Raw genomic sequence first — 16,275 nt, 5'->3', positions numbered from 1 at the left:
AGGCAGAGGCTTTCATTGCAAGTTATGTGGGAGAAGTACCCCCCATACAGCTCACGCCCTCTCTCCATGAACCTTGCTGGTGACAGATGTTCATGGCTTCCTCCCAGCCAGTACCAAAGAGCCCTAAGTTTTATTCAGATCTTCTTTACAGAAAGACAAATGAGCCATATCAGGTCCAGATTCTGCATTATGGGTGGCTGCCAGCTCTCAATTTTGAAGTTAGGATTTTCAGAGTTCCTGTTGTGGTTCAGCAGGTTAATAATCTGACATAATGTCAAAGAGGATGTGGGCTCAATCCCTGGCCTCGCTCAGTGGGTTAAGGATCTGAAATTGCTGTGGCTGTGGTGTAGACCAGTAGCTGCAGGTTTGATTTGACCCCTACCCTGAGAACTTCCATATACCACAGGTGTCACCCTAAAAAGAAAAAAATAATTAATTAATTAAATAAAATTAAGTTTAGGATTCTTCTCTCCAAAACAGAGAGGCTCAGTGATTTTGCCTGTCCTTCATTTTTTGTAATTTTCAGATCCTGCACTGTCCCGGCAATACTTTCCTAGGAGCTTGCTGGTTCCAATATCCCTCATGAAATGTGTTGCCCAGAAGTGAATGTAATATTCAGCTGTTGACGTTGTACATTCTGGGTGATGAACACAGCACAGAGGGGAGGCATGCAAGGGAAATGTTCTGATACTCATCGTGATGATTATGATCATGACTGGATTCCAGTGGCCTTTTCTTAAGAAGAGAAGGAAATGCTTTTTCAAGAAAGAAAGCAAATATTTTACTGAACCAGGGGACTGCAGTTTTAATGAAAACCAAAAGTGTAGGAATTAGAACCACCAGGATTGTGGCAGACATGAAATCTATTTTCTCAATATTATCTCATAGCTTCTGGATGGTGTGGTTGTGGTTCTATAAAGAAGTTCACAGAACTGGTCCTCCAGCTCTAAGTGGCACCAATCCAAAAGGTAACTAGAGCAGGTTGGAGAAGGAAGGGTGTCAGAGCTGAAAGCCTCCCAACCTGGCGCTGGGTGACTCTTCGGATATTTGTTGGAAAACAGCTGGGTCAACCAAGTGGCCTCAGTGGTGCTCCAGCACTTTCCACCCACCCCTAAGCCTGCCCCTAGCACTTCAAAATCTCTGAAGTTCCTCTAAAGGACCAAATCAGGAGAACAGAGTTATCACAATTAAGAGCAAGGCTGCCAGGAACACATGAGTTCCTCTATCCCAAGCTTTTCAACACACCAAGTAATATCTTACTTTAGGGTTTGCGAGGCCAGATGATTCTGTCTTGTTCGTAAGGGCCTTTTGTGTATCTGCTTGGCCTTAAAGAAGTGGATTCTCCTCCCTTGACCTTCAGTTTGCATCCTACTCCAAAATTTATGAAACTAAGTCTACAGCTAATGGAAAAGGGAAGCCTAATTTCCTTATTTTCACAAAAGCCTAAGAAATCAGAGGATTTCTCTAATCATTTCAGCCACACTGATCTTTGTTTCTTTTTACTTATGAGGTGTTCATTTTCTGTTCATCACCAAGGACGTTAAATTTTCACTGTCTTTTTACTTTTATTTTCATAGATAAAAGGAATAGTCAGCTCTAGAAGGAGACATGTAACTCCCTCAGAAAGTTTAAGGGACTTGCCTAGAGCTGCAGAGCTGGTTAGCACAGGAGCATGCCTTATCCTCCCTTAACTAGACACTAAGCTCCCAAGAGGAGGAAGAGACCAGGTCAAACACATCCTTTTTTTCTAGATCCACCCAGTGGCTGCCTTTTGATTAATGTTCCCCAGGCCACCTTAACACCAAACTGGGTTAGGGCTTGGGTCTATGACTGAGGCTGCTTAGAGACTGTGATGGAAAGGAAGTGCCCCTGAGCCTTTCAGTGTAGCCCTAAGAGACCTTTGGTTGTAGAGACCCTGGTATCATCTACAAATCTATGAATCTTTAGGATCTGCTCATCTTCACCATCTCTTTACCCCTCACATGTGGTATTTTGAAAGACAGCAACTGGGCTTAGAACAAGGTAGACATACCTCATAGGCTTAATGGCCTGCTCTATCCCCTGATGAGTTTGCTGCCCAGACAGGAAGCCAGGGGGCCCCTCATTCTCCCAGGCTTAACCCCAGGAGCCTAACACTACAAAACTACCCAGAACAGAAACCCACATAGTGATTACAACATATGCCTGGATATAAGCTGACCCCCAATACAAGGTGATTGCTTATAAAAAGAGCCAGAGGAAAGTTTTTAGCCAATTTAAATATATCACCTTATAGGCATATGGATGAAATATTCAAGTATCTGCTCACAACATTTAATTTGTTAATTAAATTTTATAGTGATATTAAAAATCATGTATTACATAAAATAATGCTTAATTTAGAATTTTTTCCATGCTCATATTGCCTCCACCTATATATTCCATTTTCATTATTTCCGTTATATTCTCCTTCCACACAATGGCTAGTCTTTTAAATCTTTTACCAAGTTGTCCGGAGCACAGGTCTTCATGCTTCATTGTTTGATGGAGAGCATGTCTAAAAATCATGTTGGATGATGTTGCTGAAAGATGTCTTTCACATCATGAGCTTTTGGGACAATAGGGGCTTCCATTCATCCTAAGGGTTGACAGCACAACCACTTACCTTTCTGCTTTTTCAAATGCTTGCAAAATCCAACTGAAATTTGGAGGGACTATCCCCAGGAATTATTACTAAATCTGTCAATGTTCTATGCCTCCTTTTGCCTTTTGGAAAATTCCTTCCCATTAATTGACCTCTATAAAAATGCAAAACTATCAGTGTTTGAATCATTTCAGGATTTTTTTTAAAAGTATTTTATTGTTAAAACAAAAAACATGAACTGGAATATGAAAAACTTCATAAGAACTCGAAAAATATCTATGTTATATCTACATCTCCCTCCTTTCTGTGAAAAACATTTGAAGAAGAAACCTTGCTTAAAAGTGCCAAGGTCCCACTTTATATCTGTTTTCCTGGAGTAATTATTAATGCTGCCTCTTTTTAGTTTCAAAAGTGTCCCAGTTTGAACAATAAATTATATAGCTACTCTGCTTATAGCAAGGAGTATATATTACACCATCTTGTAATTCTGTGGCCTTGCCAAGGCATCTAACATATTGGCCGTTCAGCAAATTTCCTGAGAGACTAATATCTGCATGGCTGCCAGATACAACTCAAAGGCACAGTTGTTGGAAATTAAAGCAATGTAGCACATTATCAAAAGTGATATTAAAATGCCTAAGATTCCAGTAATTTGACTACTAGTCAATAAAGCATCTGCTTCCAAAGAAAAAAAAAAATTTTTTTGTCTTTTTTTTTAGGGCTGCACCCACAGCATATGGAAGTTCCCAGGCTAGGGAATTGGAGCTGTGGTCACTGGCCTACACCACAGCTCATGGCAGTGCAACACCGGATTCTTAGTTAACCTGCTGAGCGAGGCCAGGAATTGAACCCATGTCCTCATGGATACAAGTCAGGTTTGTTACTGCTGAGCCACGACAGAAACTCCAGAAAACATTATTTTTTTAAAATAATTATTTTTTAAAATCTAATTATAATTAGTTAAGGAAGGCTCTTCAATCTGAAAATAACATGTTTATTATTACTTGAAACTATTTAGCTTAATATTTCTAAATAGTTGGAGAGAAATTGTCTTTAATTCTTATTTCATGGTTTGACCATTCATACTTATAAAGATGTCTCATTTAAGGACCTGTTCATTTCTAACTCACTGCCTTGCATGTGAGTGTGTTGTGTGTCAGGAGGGATGTGAAAGTTGGCAAAGCAGTGAGCTCCGGGGCCCATGAGGCCCAAGGCAGCATTCTTGCCCCTGAGCAAACTGCAAGCTTCCTAGCTTTCTTTGGGTTGGGATCCTACCTGTGCAATGCCGATGGCTATGCAGAGAATGAAGGAAAGAATACAGATGAATCCATACAAATCCACATCCATTCATTAGAAAAATCACTCTAAGCACCACCCCCACCCCCCACTACAGATCAGCAACTTCATCTTCAAACACAAAGTCTGCCATGCAAGGTTAAAACCAACAAAGACTCAAAAAGTTACTTCTTAAAACTAACTTCCCCTGTGTTTCTCCTGCCTCTAAGAGTTGAGTGCCTACATGTCAGTAAATCAGTCCAGGTCATTGAGATATGTACCCCAAATTTAAGGCATTTATCACACTGGCTGTGGGATAGGGTTTTCATTTAAAGGACCATTAAGTTGGAGTCCCTGTCGTGGCTCAGTGGTTAACAACTAGTATCCATGAGGACACAGGTTCGATCCCTGGCTTCACTTAGTGCGTTAAGGATCCAGCCTTGCTGTGAGCTGTGGTGTAGGTCGCAGACATGGTTCGGATCTCGAGTTGCTGTGTCTGTGATGTAGGCTGACAGCTACGGCTCCAATTCGACCCCTAGTCTGGGAACTTCCATATGCCGAGGGTGCGGCCCTAAAAGACAAAACACACACACACACACACACACACACACACACACAAACAGGACCACTAGATAAACTACTTGCCTTTATATCACCAACTGTATTTTACATTAAACATAGCCCAGCAGTCTTGGGATAGTTGGCAAGATTTGAGCTCTTTCTGTGGGCCTACCTCTGGGCAGCCCACCTCTCTGGATCCATGATAACGTGACGGGAGAGGGTCTTGTCAAGAGGGGGTGTCTCTTAGGTTACCCCTCCCCTCAGCCATATAAGCACCTCTTCCAACTGCTTCGCAGCACAAGGAAGGTTGTCATGGGCTACAATCCTGAAGACACCCTTGCTCTGTGTTGAGAACCTTTACCTTCTCTGCCAGAACTCTTGTCTGATTTCCCCTGAACAAAAGGACCACTGTCTCTCAAAACAACCAGGACCTCGAGGCTTTGCCCTGGCCCCAAGCTGGGAGTTTAAAAGAAAAAAGAAAGGTTTTCTTTCTCTCCTGCACTTTCCAAACTTCTAAGACACTGCTCCCCTCTGCTCTTTCTCTTTGAAAGAGTTTTCTCCCTCCTAACATTTCCTATCTTGACCAAGGGCACAAAGGGAGAAACAAGGAAAAGTGAGAGTAGGATGTGATTTTTAATCCCTCTACATGCCCCTCCTTTAACCCTTGCTAGACATGATCAAATGTGTCTGGGGTGTCTTTAATGCGACCTTGACAAGGTGATCTTGTGACCAGCGACCTTGATAGTGGTTTGGCCTTCCCATGGTTCTAGGCTGTGCTGCTAAGCTTGAAGTTGTGCTGTGATGACCCATAAAGCCTCCTCTCTCTGCTCTCAGCCCACTGGCTTCTTCACCTAGTGCTGCTCCTCCCAAGGAGCTGAGTGGAATCTCTGGCAGAAAGTCTCAGGCCCACACCAGCTATGCCACGGCTCAGCAATCATTTTTGGGCCAGGGCTGCCCTGGTGTTATTATGTTAGTGCCATTTTCTTTCTTCTTTTTTCTTTCATTCTTTTTCATTTTCTGGTCCTGATGACAGACCAATAAAAAGGAAATCTTACCAGATGATCCCTTTTTTTTTTCTTTTCACTTTTTAATGACCAAATTGCATCTGCTAGTTCCCCAAAAAACAAGCTTCTCAGAAAGCTTTTAAGATACTTTCTTTGAGTGGCGTTTTTCATTTTGCAAAGACCACAGCCTTTTCTCAGATTTTTATCTTTTTCCTGGAGTTTGATGTGGAAATCTCACTAAATTCCTCCATCTAGAGCATGTCAGTATTTGACTGAAATGCGAGCTTGAAGCCTCTCCTGTTAAGCTATTTCTGCTGCATCCTTTTAAAATTAATGCACACTTTTAAAATTAATGATGTATTTAATATTGAAAATAAGCTCAAACCAGATAACACACAGAGCGTTTCAAATACATGCAGAAGATTGCCACCTTGTGGCCACTGTGGAATCTGCCACTTAGACTTTTTGCTGTGTTTTCCCAGGGTTAGGGTCCTATCGCTAATTAAATTAAATGATTTCTAACACATTCTTTTCCCATGCAGCTCACATCCCAGTCCTGCTCCTCTGTAGGTCACCTTGTGGCAATTTCTTGGCAGTATGGGGAAAGGAGGCTATTCTATGTGGCTTAAGTGGTTTGATTGAAGGAAGCCTTTTGAGTCCTTAAACTTCCTTTTGGTCAAGAGGGGAAACAGCTTCCTGGGAGTCCAGGTCTTTGTTTCACTTGAAGTGCTCCAAGGGGATACCTGTATCAGCCTCTTCAAGGAAGATATTAAAAAGCCAGGTTTCCAGGCTCCCCCACCCTAAGACCTTGGAACATCTGGGGATTTGTTCTGGGATATGCATTTTCAAAAAGCCCCTTAGGTGATTTTTCTGCACATTAAATTTCTAACAACTCTGCATTTTAGTCTACCAAAGGAAGAAATTAGAAGCCTAACAAATTAAATGGGTTTGACCCTAAGGAATCTCCCTATGCACTGGGAGGGAAGTCATCGGGAGCGGGAGAGAGCTCAAGGGACCAATAAATAGGGTGACTTTCAGAAGCGCCTGCCAATCTGAGTGTCTGCCGCTTGAATGAAGGCAAGCCCACTAGAGACTGCAGTAGCTCACTGACTTCAGCTTAACCCTCTGAGAAGCCATCATCCACCCAAAGAGTGACCCCCCTCAGGTAGGGCACCACCCTCTGGCTGGTGTAGGAAGGAGCAAACCTCAGTGAGACCAGGGAGAGGCTACCCACCTGCTCTAGAAGCTCCTCTCCCTGGCCGAAGCCAAGTCAGGAAACCAGCTGTCCCACTGACCAGCTGTGTGGACTTGGGTGAGTTGTCCTCATCTGTAAAATGAGAGCAGTTGGATGACCATTACTGAGTTTCATCCCAGTTCTAGCATTTTGTGGTCATGTTTTTGGTTTTTTTGGGTTTTTTTTTTGGCTTTTTAGGGCCCCACTCACAGCATATGGAGATTCCCAGGCTAGGGGGCAAATTGGAGCTGTAGCCATTGCCCACACCACAGCCACAGCAACCAGGGATCTGAGCTGCATCTGCGACCTACACCACAGCTCACAGCAACACCGGATCCTTAACCCACTGAGCAAGGCCAGGGATCCAGCGCATGTCCTCATGGATACTAGTCAGATTCATTACCGCTGAGCCACGACAGGAACTCCCCGTCCTGTAATTTTTGAGCTTTCAGAAGTTAAAAGAGATTCTTCTTGAGGAGTGATCTTGGGAGCCCTGTATTCCTTCCAAGCACAGGATTAAGTCTTTGCTGAACCCACTAAATTGATTTTAGTGGAATTAATTCTTAGGAAGTGTCACCACCAAAGATGAGATCTTCTGTCAACATGAAAATAACACACTTTTGCAATGTCAACTCTCTGTAGGAGAAAAAAATGAGCACTAAGCCCACAGTGCTTCTGATTTCTCCATAATCCCATGACCTCATCACTTCCTCTCCCCTCCCCCCCTCCCCCCGCTACTCTCCAAAGGCTTCAGCTCACCCTGTCATCATGGACTCCCTTCCCATGCCCACCCCACCCCTAGTCCTCTGGTCCATGGACCCATCTGCTACTCAAGAGCTTATTTGGGAGGGCATTGAAATGCCTGCAAGAGATTGTCTACTCAGAGGTTTCATCCAGCCCTTTTAAGCTCACTGCCACCAGGTGCCACTCCGCTGCCTGCACATACCCAGTTCAGTTCTTTTTTTTTTCAATTTTTTTATTAAACTGTAGTTGATTTACAATGTCCTGTCAATACTCGCTGTAAAGTGACTCAGCCATATATACATGTGTGTATATATATATATGTATGTATATGTATATGTATTTGTATATATACATTCTTTTTCTCATGTTATCTCAGTTCTTAATATGTGACACTATCTGTTTATATGCCTATGGCCCTAGATGTAAGACCTGTGTCTGCCATATGTGTATTTATGGAATATGTGAATATTCCATAAATATTTCATTGAATAAATGTAACTCAGAATCAAAAAATGAGTAAAGAAATTAAAGAATGAAGGTGATAGAGACTGATTATTTTACAGAACCTCCACACCTGTTCTTTGAACAGACCTGGATGAAGAAAGAAGGACTGGGTCTAGACTTGATGGGCCCTGCAGTTTCTGAAGATGATCTGGGAATTTCTTCAGCCCTACATAGGGTTGAAGAAACATGGTAACATTGTTAGTCAAAGTGCAAGTCATAGCCCATTAGAGGGTTGTGAAAACAATTTAGTGGGTTCAGACCTTTAAAATGAAAGTGAACAGAATAGAGCAATGTTAGAAAACATGTCCCTTAGTAAGAGCAAATACTGTTTCATGGAACTTTTGTCTTTATAAATACATGAATATATATGTCATATATAAAGATATATATTTATGATGATGATTTATATGCTTCTGTCCACATGGTGGTCAAAAAATATAGAAGCCACTAATCTAGGAAAGGTCATCTCTATACACTTTATTGACTCTATTTGAAAAAACATAGAGGGTTCCCTTCGTGCATGGCTCAGCCGTTAACGAACCTGACTACTATCCATGAGGATGGTGTAGATCTGGCGTTGCTGTGGCTGTGGCTGTGGCTGGCAGCTGTAGCTCCGATTAGACCCCTAGCCTGGGAACCTCCATATGCTTCGAGTGCAGCCCTAAAAAGCAAAAAAAAAAGAAAAGAAAAGAAATGATAATCGTCTGATCTTATTTCATCTATATTCAGAACAGGTTGGAGTTCCCATCGGGGCGCAGCAGAATCGAATCCAACTAGGAGCCATGAGGTTGTGGGTTTGATCCCTGGCTTCACTCAATGGGTTAAGGATCCAGCGCTGCCGTGAGCTGTGGTGTAGGTCACAAATGCAGCTTGGATCTGGCGTTGCCGTGGCTCTGGCATAGGCAGGCAGCAACAGCTCCAATTAGACCCGTAGCCTGGGAACCTCCATGTGCCACAGGTGGGGCCCTAAAAAGACAAAAGACAAAAAAAAAGAAAAAAGAACAGGTAAAGATTCTTTCTAGTGATTATCATTGTAAGACACTTTTACTGAAATAGAGACCTTACCTTCTGCTTTCCCTTTGGTGTCTACCGAGGTATTACCTTTCTATGCTGATAGCATGACACCAGCTCTCTCCTCTTTTCCATCAGGGCGAAAATCTATTTTCTAAGAGTTAGTAGAAAGAAGTGGTAAAAGCAAATTAAAAACCTTAAATCCCAAAGCCAGACTTTTCAAACTCTATCTAAATATCTCAGTGGGAAATCACAGTGGAAGGTGAGATACTAAAATTAAAATCACAAAGAAGAATAACTACTGACCTTGCTATGAACCTGAACCCAAGCACATGGGATACAAACATCCTCTCCACCACATTTTGTTCTCTTCCATTGGACATGTGGCCATTTGTTAGACTTTCCCTGGTTTGGTCATGACACTGGCCCCTCTCTTATCTGTCAACATCATATGGGATCATCACCCTTCCTTATTTATAAAGAGTCTCCTACAATCTCTTATAAGAAGGTTCCAAAGTGGTGACCAGCAGAAATGTACTTTGGTAGACTGGCTCAGCATTTGTTTGCTTGTTTGTTTTTCAATATATTGAAACTTAAAAATCAAAAAAAACTTCATTTAAAAAATTTGGATTTTGAAAAAAAAAAAGAAAAGAAAAAAAATTTGGATTTTGGCTTCTCTTAGAAAATCAAAAGAGTTGGCACTACAAGGCCCTTATTGCTACATTGGGACAATTGTTCTTAACCTAAATCTATGGGATCCCTTTGCTTTGACGTAATTAATTTCCTTTGCAATCTTATGTATTTTATTTCATTTAAAAAAAATCCCCCTGAGAGGGAATCCAGAGGTTTTTCCAGGCTGCCAAAGGGGCCTAACAAATGTCAAGAATCCCTAGACCATAGCCAAGTAGCAACTGTCCCCTTTACCCATATAAGTGGCCACTATTCTCATCGTTCTTTCCTTGCTTGAGGCCACGCATCCATTTCCATTTTCCACTGCACTGATGCTTTTCTAAGAGGCATGAAACATCTCCCCGTAATCATGTCTCTTTCAAAAGTTGGCAAAAGAGAAATGAACCAAGAGGAATTCTTACATTAAGTTGTCCCACTTCTTTATGCTGCCTCATTGGTCTTTGCCCACAGGGTTACATTTCAACACTATGGGACATCGGGGGAGCACCTGGTTGCCAACTGCAAGCAGACAATCCTGACATGTGCCATCTGAACTTCAGCCCTGCACCCAGCATCTTTCTGGTCCCTGCTCCCCTGTGCTTCCTAGCTGTCTGGACATTACCCCCTGTTGCATCCTCTCTTCCTCCTGGGACACCAGGGTGTGTGTGTGAGGGGGGTGCTTTTTAGAGCATGCTTTGGAATATCAACACTTACAGTCTCCTAGGGAACTAAGAGAAGACCAGCTCTATTTCTGTTGCTCCTTTTCAGCAAACCTCAACCCTGCTGTCCAGTCTTGGACTGGAGGGTACACAGAACTGTCCTAATAATACCCATAACCTGTCATCCACAGGGCAGTTTGCATAGCTCTCTCTCTGGGGACCTCACCTGAGAGGATCCTCCTACCAATCTGTCTGAAGAAAGGAAAGACATGAACCCCATTTTTTTAAAAGGAAGACCACTGAGGTTCAAGGAGAGTGAGATGCAAAGTCAGAGGAGAGCACAGACCTCCTGAATTTCTGTCTATCTGAACAACACCCTGGGGGAAAAACAAAACACCCACTCCTCAAGGAAACTGACTTTGGGGGAGTTCCACAGCAAGTATTGATCAAGTGTTGTTTGACTGGATGCATTAATGTTTTAACAAAGCAAGTCAGGACATTTCAAATAAATTTGTCCTCTTCCAGTTAGCCACTTTAGCCTTTATGCTCATTTCAGGGAGATAGAGGGAGGGAGAGAAAGGCAGAGAGAGAGAAGAAGGGAGGTAGAATCTTACAAAGGAAATGGGTTTTGTTTTTTTTCTTGTGGTAGTAAACTATTTTGTTTTACTTTTTAAAATTAGAATACAATGAAATTGACTTTTTCGGTATGTAGTTCTATGAATTTTAACAGATGTACAGATTTGTGTAATCACCTTCAGGATACAGATCCAACGTTCCAAAAACTCCTTAATGTTAATCCTTTGAAATAGTTTTAAAAATAGTTACACTACAGGGATATTCGATAATAAGTATGTATTTTGTTTGTAAGACATTTCTGTGTGTGTGTGTGTGTGTGTCTTTGAGGATTTGATTTCCTTCCACCTGGGGGTATATAAAAATTGTTGAGAAATATCCCACACAGGCCATTGTTGAATTTTTCGATAATTTCTCACAGCAAAATGATGGTTTGATTAATTTCAAGTTGTGACAGAAGACATTGGAGTAGTCGGTGAACGACGTCTTGAAGCCTGAAGAAAGTGGTCCCTGGAAGGAGGCCCATGTGCATCTCTCACAGTCTCCACCAATCAGCGGCCTCCAGCCCGCCCCCAACTCCCTCCCAGCGCCTGAACCCTGGCTCTTCTCCGCTTGCTCCTCTCTCCCTCTCTTCTTGTACATCCCACCCGCTTGCCTCTTCCCTCCTTTGCCACTCTTTCTAAATTTTCTGTCTCCTACTCCTCCGGTGAATATGATAGGCATGAAAGAGTCTGTTGAGGAAAGAATTTCCTTTTGTTCCTCCCACAAGAACTTTACCTGATACAGACTTCCCGCCCACCTAACATTACCTGAAATAAAGGGCATTTGTCTGCGCTGCCCACCTGCTTTCCAGCCGAAGAGACAAAGCAGTGCGCTTCCCCCAGGGCCACAGGGAAACAACCAAACCCAGACCTTCCAGCCTTGCAGCCTCTCAGCTTAGCTGCCCAACCCTCCCCTCCCCACTGACTCCTCTTCGCCAGAAATCGGGGCTGGGAGTTGAGAGGAAATTGAGGAGAGCAGCAACTGAGTACAGGTAAAAAATAAACTGTTGCTCACTCAGTAGAGACTATTGAGAAAAAAAGACGCAGTGCCCTATCCCCTGCCCTCTATAAATACCAAAACAAACGTGTTAGTCTTAACAAGACCCTTAATTTGGGCAACAGTTGCATTCTTTCTAAATGTCTTTGGAGAAGATACTTCATGAGAGTTCACAGAAAAATAGAACTTTTTGTCAGTGACTTAAACTAGTCACTTTAGATAATGCTTAGTATGGCATCACAGAAGAGAAACTGTTTACTAAATGCCTTCCATTGGTTATGATGCAGTCTAGTTATTGTAGGTGACTTCGGTGAGAAAGAGAAGAAATAACAGATGAGCTGTTTTCTCATTTTTTAAACACTATTGTCATTATATCCAAATGAGGTTGCACATTGTGTCAAGCTGAAGGCCACACTATGTATAGACACACACACCCACTCTATATATACACACACGCATATATATATATATATATACACACACATTATATATTTCTTTATGGGTTTTTAATTTATTTTTTAATTATAGTTGATTTACACCTTTGTGTTTTTTTTAAATACCTCAAGGATAAAGTTTATTCAGAATGTCACACTTTACCAGCAGCACATTTTATCCGTAGAATACACTTGTGTACCCATCATAGACATATATCTTTTAATAGACCACAACTATTTTCAAAGAATGTAAGCTTAAAAAGAAGTAACAAAGAAAGGTAGAAAAATTGTGTTTCACTAAGAAATGTACAGGATCCTGGAGTTCCCGTCGTGGCGCAGTGGTTAACGAATCCGACTAGGAACCATGAGGTTGCGGGTTCGGTCCCTGCTCTTGCTCAGTGGGTTAATGATACGGCGTTGCCGTGAGCTGTGGTGTAGGTTGCAGACACGGCTCGGATCCAGCATTGCTATGGCTCTGGCGTAGGCTGGCAGCTACAGTTCTGATTCGACCCCTAGCCTGGGAACCTCCATATGCCGCGGGAGTGGCCCAAGAAATAGCAACAACAACAACAACAACAAAAGACAAAAAGACAAAAAAAAAAAAAAGAAATGTACGGGATCCTGTTATAACAGGGGAACCACAACTTTATGGTGAGAATGACAATAAATAAAAAGCACTTGAGTATCTTAATTTGTTTTGGGATTTAAAATTCTCTGTATATTAGAACAAACTCATCACACAGGCTTAAATCAGCTTTTGCATGTCCGAAAACAATAACTCTAATCCAGGTGTTGGGTGTATGAACTTTTCACAATGTCAACACTCAGATATACAAATATTTGACTTTCTCTAAAATTTCTTAGAGAAACCTTCTGCAATAGGTGTTAGCTTTTGAATCCTTGTTTCAATTTGGTGGCAGAAATTTAAAGTTTGCCCATTTGAAATACAGCTCAGTAACTTCTGGGGTTAAGATCAGTATGTTTTGGGTAAGTGGTCAGAGTGTCCCCTGTTCCTACTTACATCCAGGACAGATGTTAAGTACCAGGAAGGCGTATGTATTATCTAGAGAGATGAATTTAACAGCTTAAATATGTTCTATTATTCACAAGGAACTTCTGGGTCACCTTTATTATAAAACTGGAGAATATTTTTAAAATAAAGTTAGGGCACACTCCATAAAAGTTTTACAACTCACTTAAAACCAGAGAAAGCTGTATATTTCAAGATGAAGATTTAAACCCTGGTTATTTAGCAGGGTCTTGGGAGGAGGGAATTGCTGTGTCAACTAAAGTTGTGCTCTATATTTCATTACTGCCTTTATGCTTTTTTAAATACCTCAAGAATAAAGTTTATTCATAATGTCACACTTGGCCAGCAGCACGTTACATCCATAGAATATACTGATACCATTGCCATTACTCTTATTTATTACGGTAGGTTAGTTATGGACCCTCTGCCATAATATCTTGGCTTATTAACATACTGCATACAAAAAAGTGTAATGAATGGCCCTGTAATGAGCAGTTACAAAGTCTAGTCACTCTTCCTTGGCTCTCCCTTTTGTGCAGAGGGAAAAATTGAAGAGGATTGGACTTGGGCCTAAAACATCAGCACCTGATTTAACTTGGGGGGTGAGGAGGAAAGGCGACCATCTCAACATTTAATTATTAAGAAATCCTTGGTCTCCCTCCAGGGTTAGAGATGATGGCCATAATCATCAAGCTTGCCTGAACTTATCTCAAGTTCAAATTCCACAGGAAAAAGGAATGGAATAGGCTTGGGTGAACAAGACTTAGAGCCACAGCATTCGTTTATCCAACTCAGTCTAAAAAAATGAAGTGACAGAAATATATCAACAGTGTAGAATTCACTGCCCTGTCTAGTTCACAAGAATATATTTTCCTAATGTAAATTGCCCATAAATTTCTGCACAGGGTGGAGCCTTTAAAAGATCCCTGCAAGATACTCAATAAATTTCAAGGACACTAAAATAGAGTCCCCTGTGCCAGGGATCAGATCTAAGCTTCACTTGTGACCCATGCTGCTGGGATCGAATCTGCATCGTGGCCCTGCAGAGATGCCACCAATTCCTTTGCACCACAGTGGGAACTCTTCAACTGAATTATTTAAAAGGGATCTCTCATTTTTAACAAAAATTTTGTTATTTTTTTAAGACCATAATCAAGAGAAATTAAGTGATGCTCAAAAGAGTCCTCACAGACTAGAAAAATGGGTAATTTTATCCAACCAAATTTTCTGCCTCCTACAAATCACCTTGGCTTAGTATTCCAAAATACTCTATCACCATATAACCCAAGGATTATTTTGGGCTATGAGCATAACTTTTCAGAAGTATGTGTGACCCAGCAGTTACATGGAAATCAAATTTCCCTGGGAAACTCAATGCTTTGATTATTTTGTTGTGTCGGGTGGAAGGTGTAATAGAATTTGCTATGATCCTGCTGGGGGTGCTGCTTCTGTGTTTTGGCGATAGAGACTAACTGTATCCACCAGGAGCAAATCATACAAGGCACAGGTCTTATGTTTCACTGCTCCGTTTTATGCCGTGCAACAGCAATTGGCCAACCGCAGTCCTGATGAAATATAGCTGTGCAGCAAAGAGAGCATTTATTATCAGAAACACATTTCTGGCATTAAGGGGGGGAAGGGAGGAAAGGGGTCCAGATTAACTATACTTTTAATAAGAAATGTAGTGCCATTGGAAAACTGTTAAGGAAACTGTGGCTTTAGCTTGGATTCCGGGAAGCTCATAACTGAACTTTTCTACCTTCCAGCTTAATGCTGCAGCAAGGCCCATGCTACAGGGCCCACCACTGCTTGAATAACTCTGGGGAGTATTGCTAGATGGGGTTGTTCCAGGAGAGGCAATTATCCACTGATGGGCTCCCCTGCTTAACTTTCCTAATTGATTCCACCAGACCCTCCTCGCAGACTAGTCGCCAGCCCTACCCACCCCAGCTGTAGTCTGGATGCTGATGCCAGAAGAGTCTTCAGAGACCACTTGCTGGTTCAGAGTTGGGCCTCGGAGCTGCAGTTCAGGCCTGTCAAGCAAATGCGTAGGCGAGGCTGCAGCCAAGTGTACAGCACATTTACAGCACATTTTCCTCCATGGAAAGACTGCGCTGGAGACAGAACATTACTTAACAGTAGGTGGGCAGTTCAATCCTAAATAGCTCAGTTTTTCCCCATCAGGGACCCGGCAGAAGCAGCTTCTGCCAGCTGTGGGAGTAAGAGGCAGCTCTTGGAATGGCTTGGAGCAGACAGTGGCTACAGAAGACAGTCTCTTGGGAAGCCCCTATCTGTGACTTTCCTGCGTAAACAACATAAAATAAAACCCCTGGGCTTGCCTTCTGTCCAAACAAGCGGCACAAAATTTCCCCTCCCCAGCATGTGCTCCTTTGCTGTTCTCCCCTCAGAGCTCCCTTTACTCCCGCGTGAAGGCGTTTTTGACCAGATACCTAAAGATGCAGAGGAGACCGATAGGTAAGCACCCTCCTCCTTCTCAGGAGAAAGAACTAATATTATCACATGCCTGTTGCCACTAGTTAGAGAGCTATGAAGATGTGGGCCTGGAAGTGGCAAAGAGCCAGTTAAGAAGCAGAGGAGAGGAGTTCCTGTTGTGGCTCAGCGGGTTAAGGACCGGACGTTGTCTGTGCAACGACACGTGTTCAATTCCTGTTCTCGCTCAGTGGGTTAAGGATCTGGCGCTGCCATCACATACTGTGTAAGTCACAGTTGCAGTTCAGATCTGGTGTTGCCATGGTTGTGGCGTAGGCCGGCGGCTGTAGCTCCGATTTGGCCCCTAGCCTGGGAACTTCCATATGCTGCACATGCAGCCCTTAAAAAAAAAAAAAAAAAAAAAAGGCAAACAGGATGAAAAAAGAGTCCTGCTTCCACTCTCCCTGAGCTGATCACTTGTTCTGT

General features: G+C 42.3%; 2 protein-coding genes across 2 annotated transcripts in view; both read left to right on the top strand.

Moving 5' to 3' along the window:
• LOC146395934 (uncharacterized) overlaps positions 1–11,240 on the top strand; it is a 43,657-nt gene extending 32,417 nt beyond the window's left edge. The window contains exons 2-3 of the mRNA XM_085001212.1: positions 10,097–10,284; positions 10,476–11,240. Of these exons, the coding sequence (XP_084857338.1) occupies positions 10,097–10,284; positions 10,476–10,557 (270 nt within the window). The 3' untranslated portion in view covers positions 10,558–11,240. The remainder of the gene's footprint in view (positions 1–10,096; positions 10,285–10,475) is intronic.
• A 581-nt stretch (positions 11,241–11,821) lies between these two features.
• The window catches only part of LOC146395931 (uncharacterized), a 53,390-nt gene continuing 48,936 nt past the window's right edge, over positions 11,822–16,275 (top strand). Inside the window, exons 1-2 of the mRNA XM_085001211.1 lie at positions 11,822–11,890; positions 15,270–15,501. Coding sequence (XP_084857337.1) covers positions 15,321–15,501 — 181 coding nt within the window. The 5' untranslated portion in view covers positions 11,822–11,890; positions 15,270–15,320. The remainder of the gene's footprint in view (positions 11,891–15,269; positions 15,502–16,275) is intronic.

This window comes from Sus scrofa, chromosome 15 (genome assembly GCF_054392235.1).
Source record: "Sus scrofa isolate SSC_HxYL_T2T_F1_AM1 chromosome 15, Sscrofa_HxYL_maternal_Yorkshire_Landrace_v2.0, whole genome shotgun sequence".
NCBI lineage: Eukaryota > Metazoa > Chordata > Mammalia > Artiodactyla > Suidae > Sus > Sus scrofa.
Note: the sequence above shows the minus strand (reverse complement) of the source record. Positions and strands in the feature narration are given on the sequence as shown.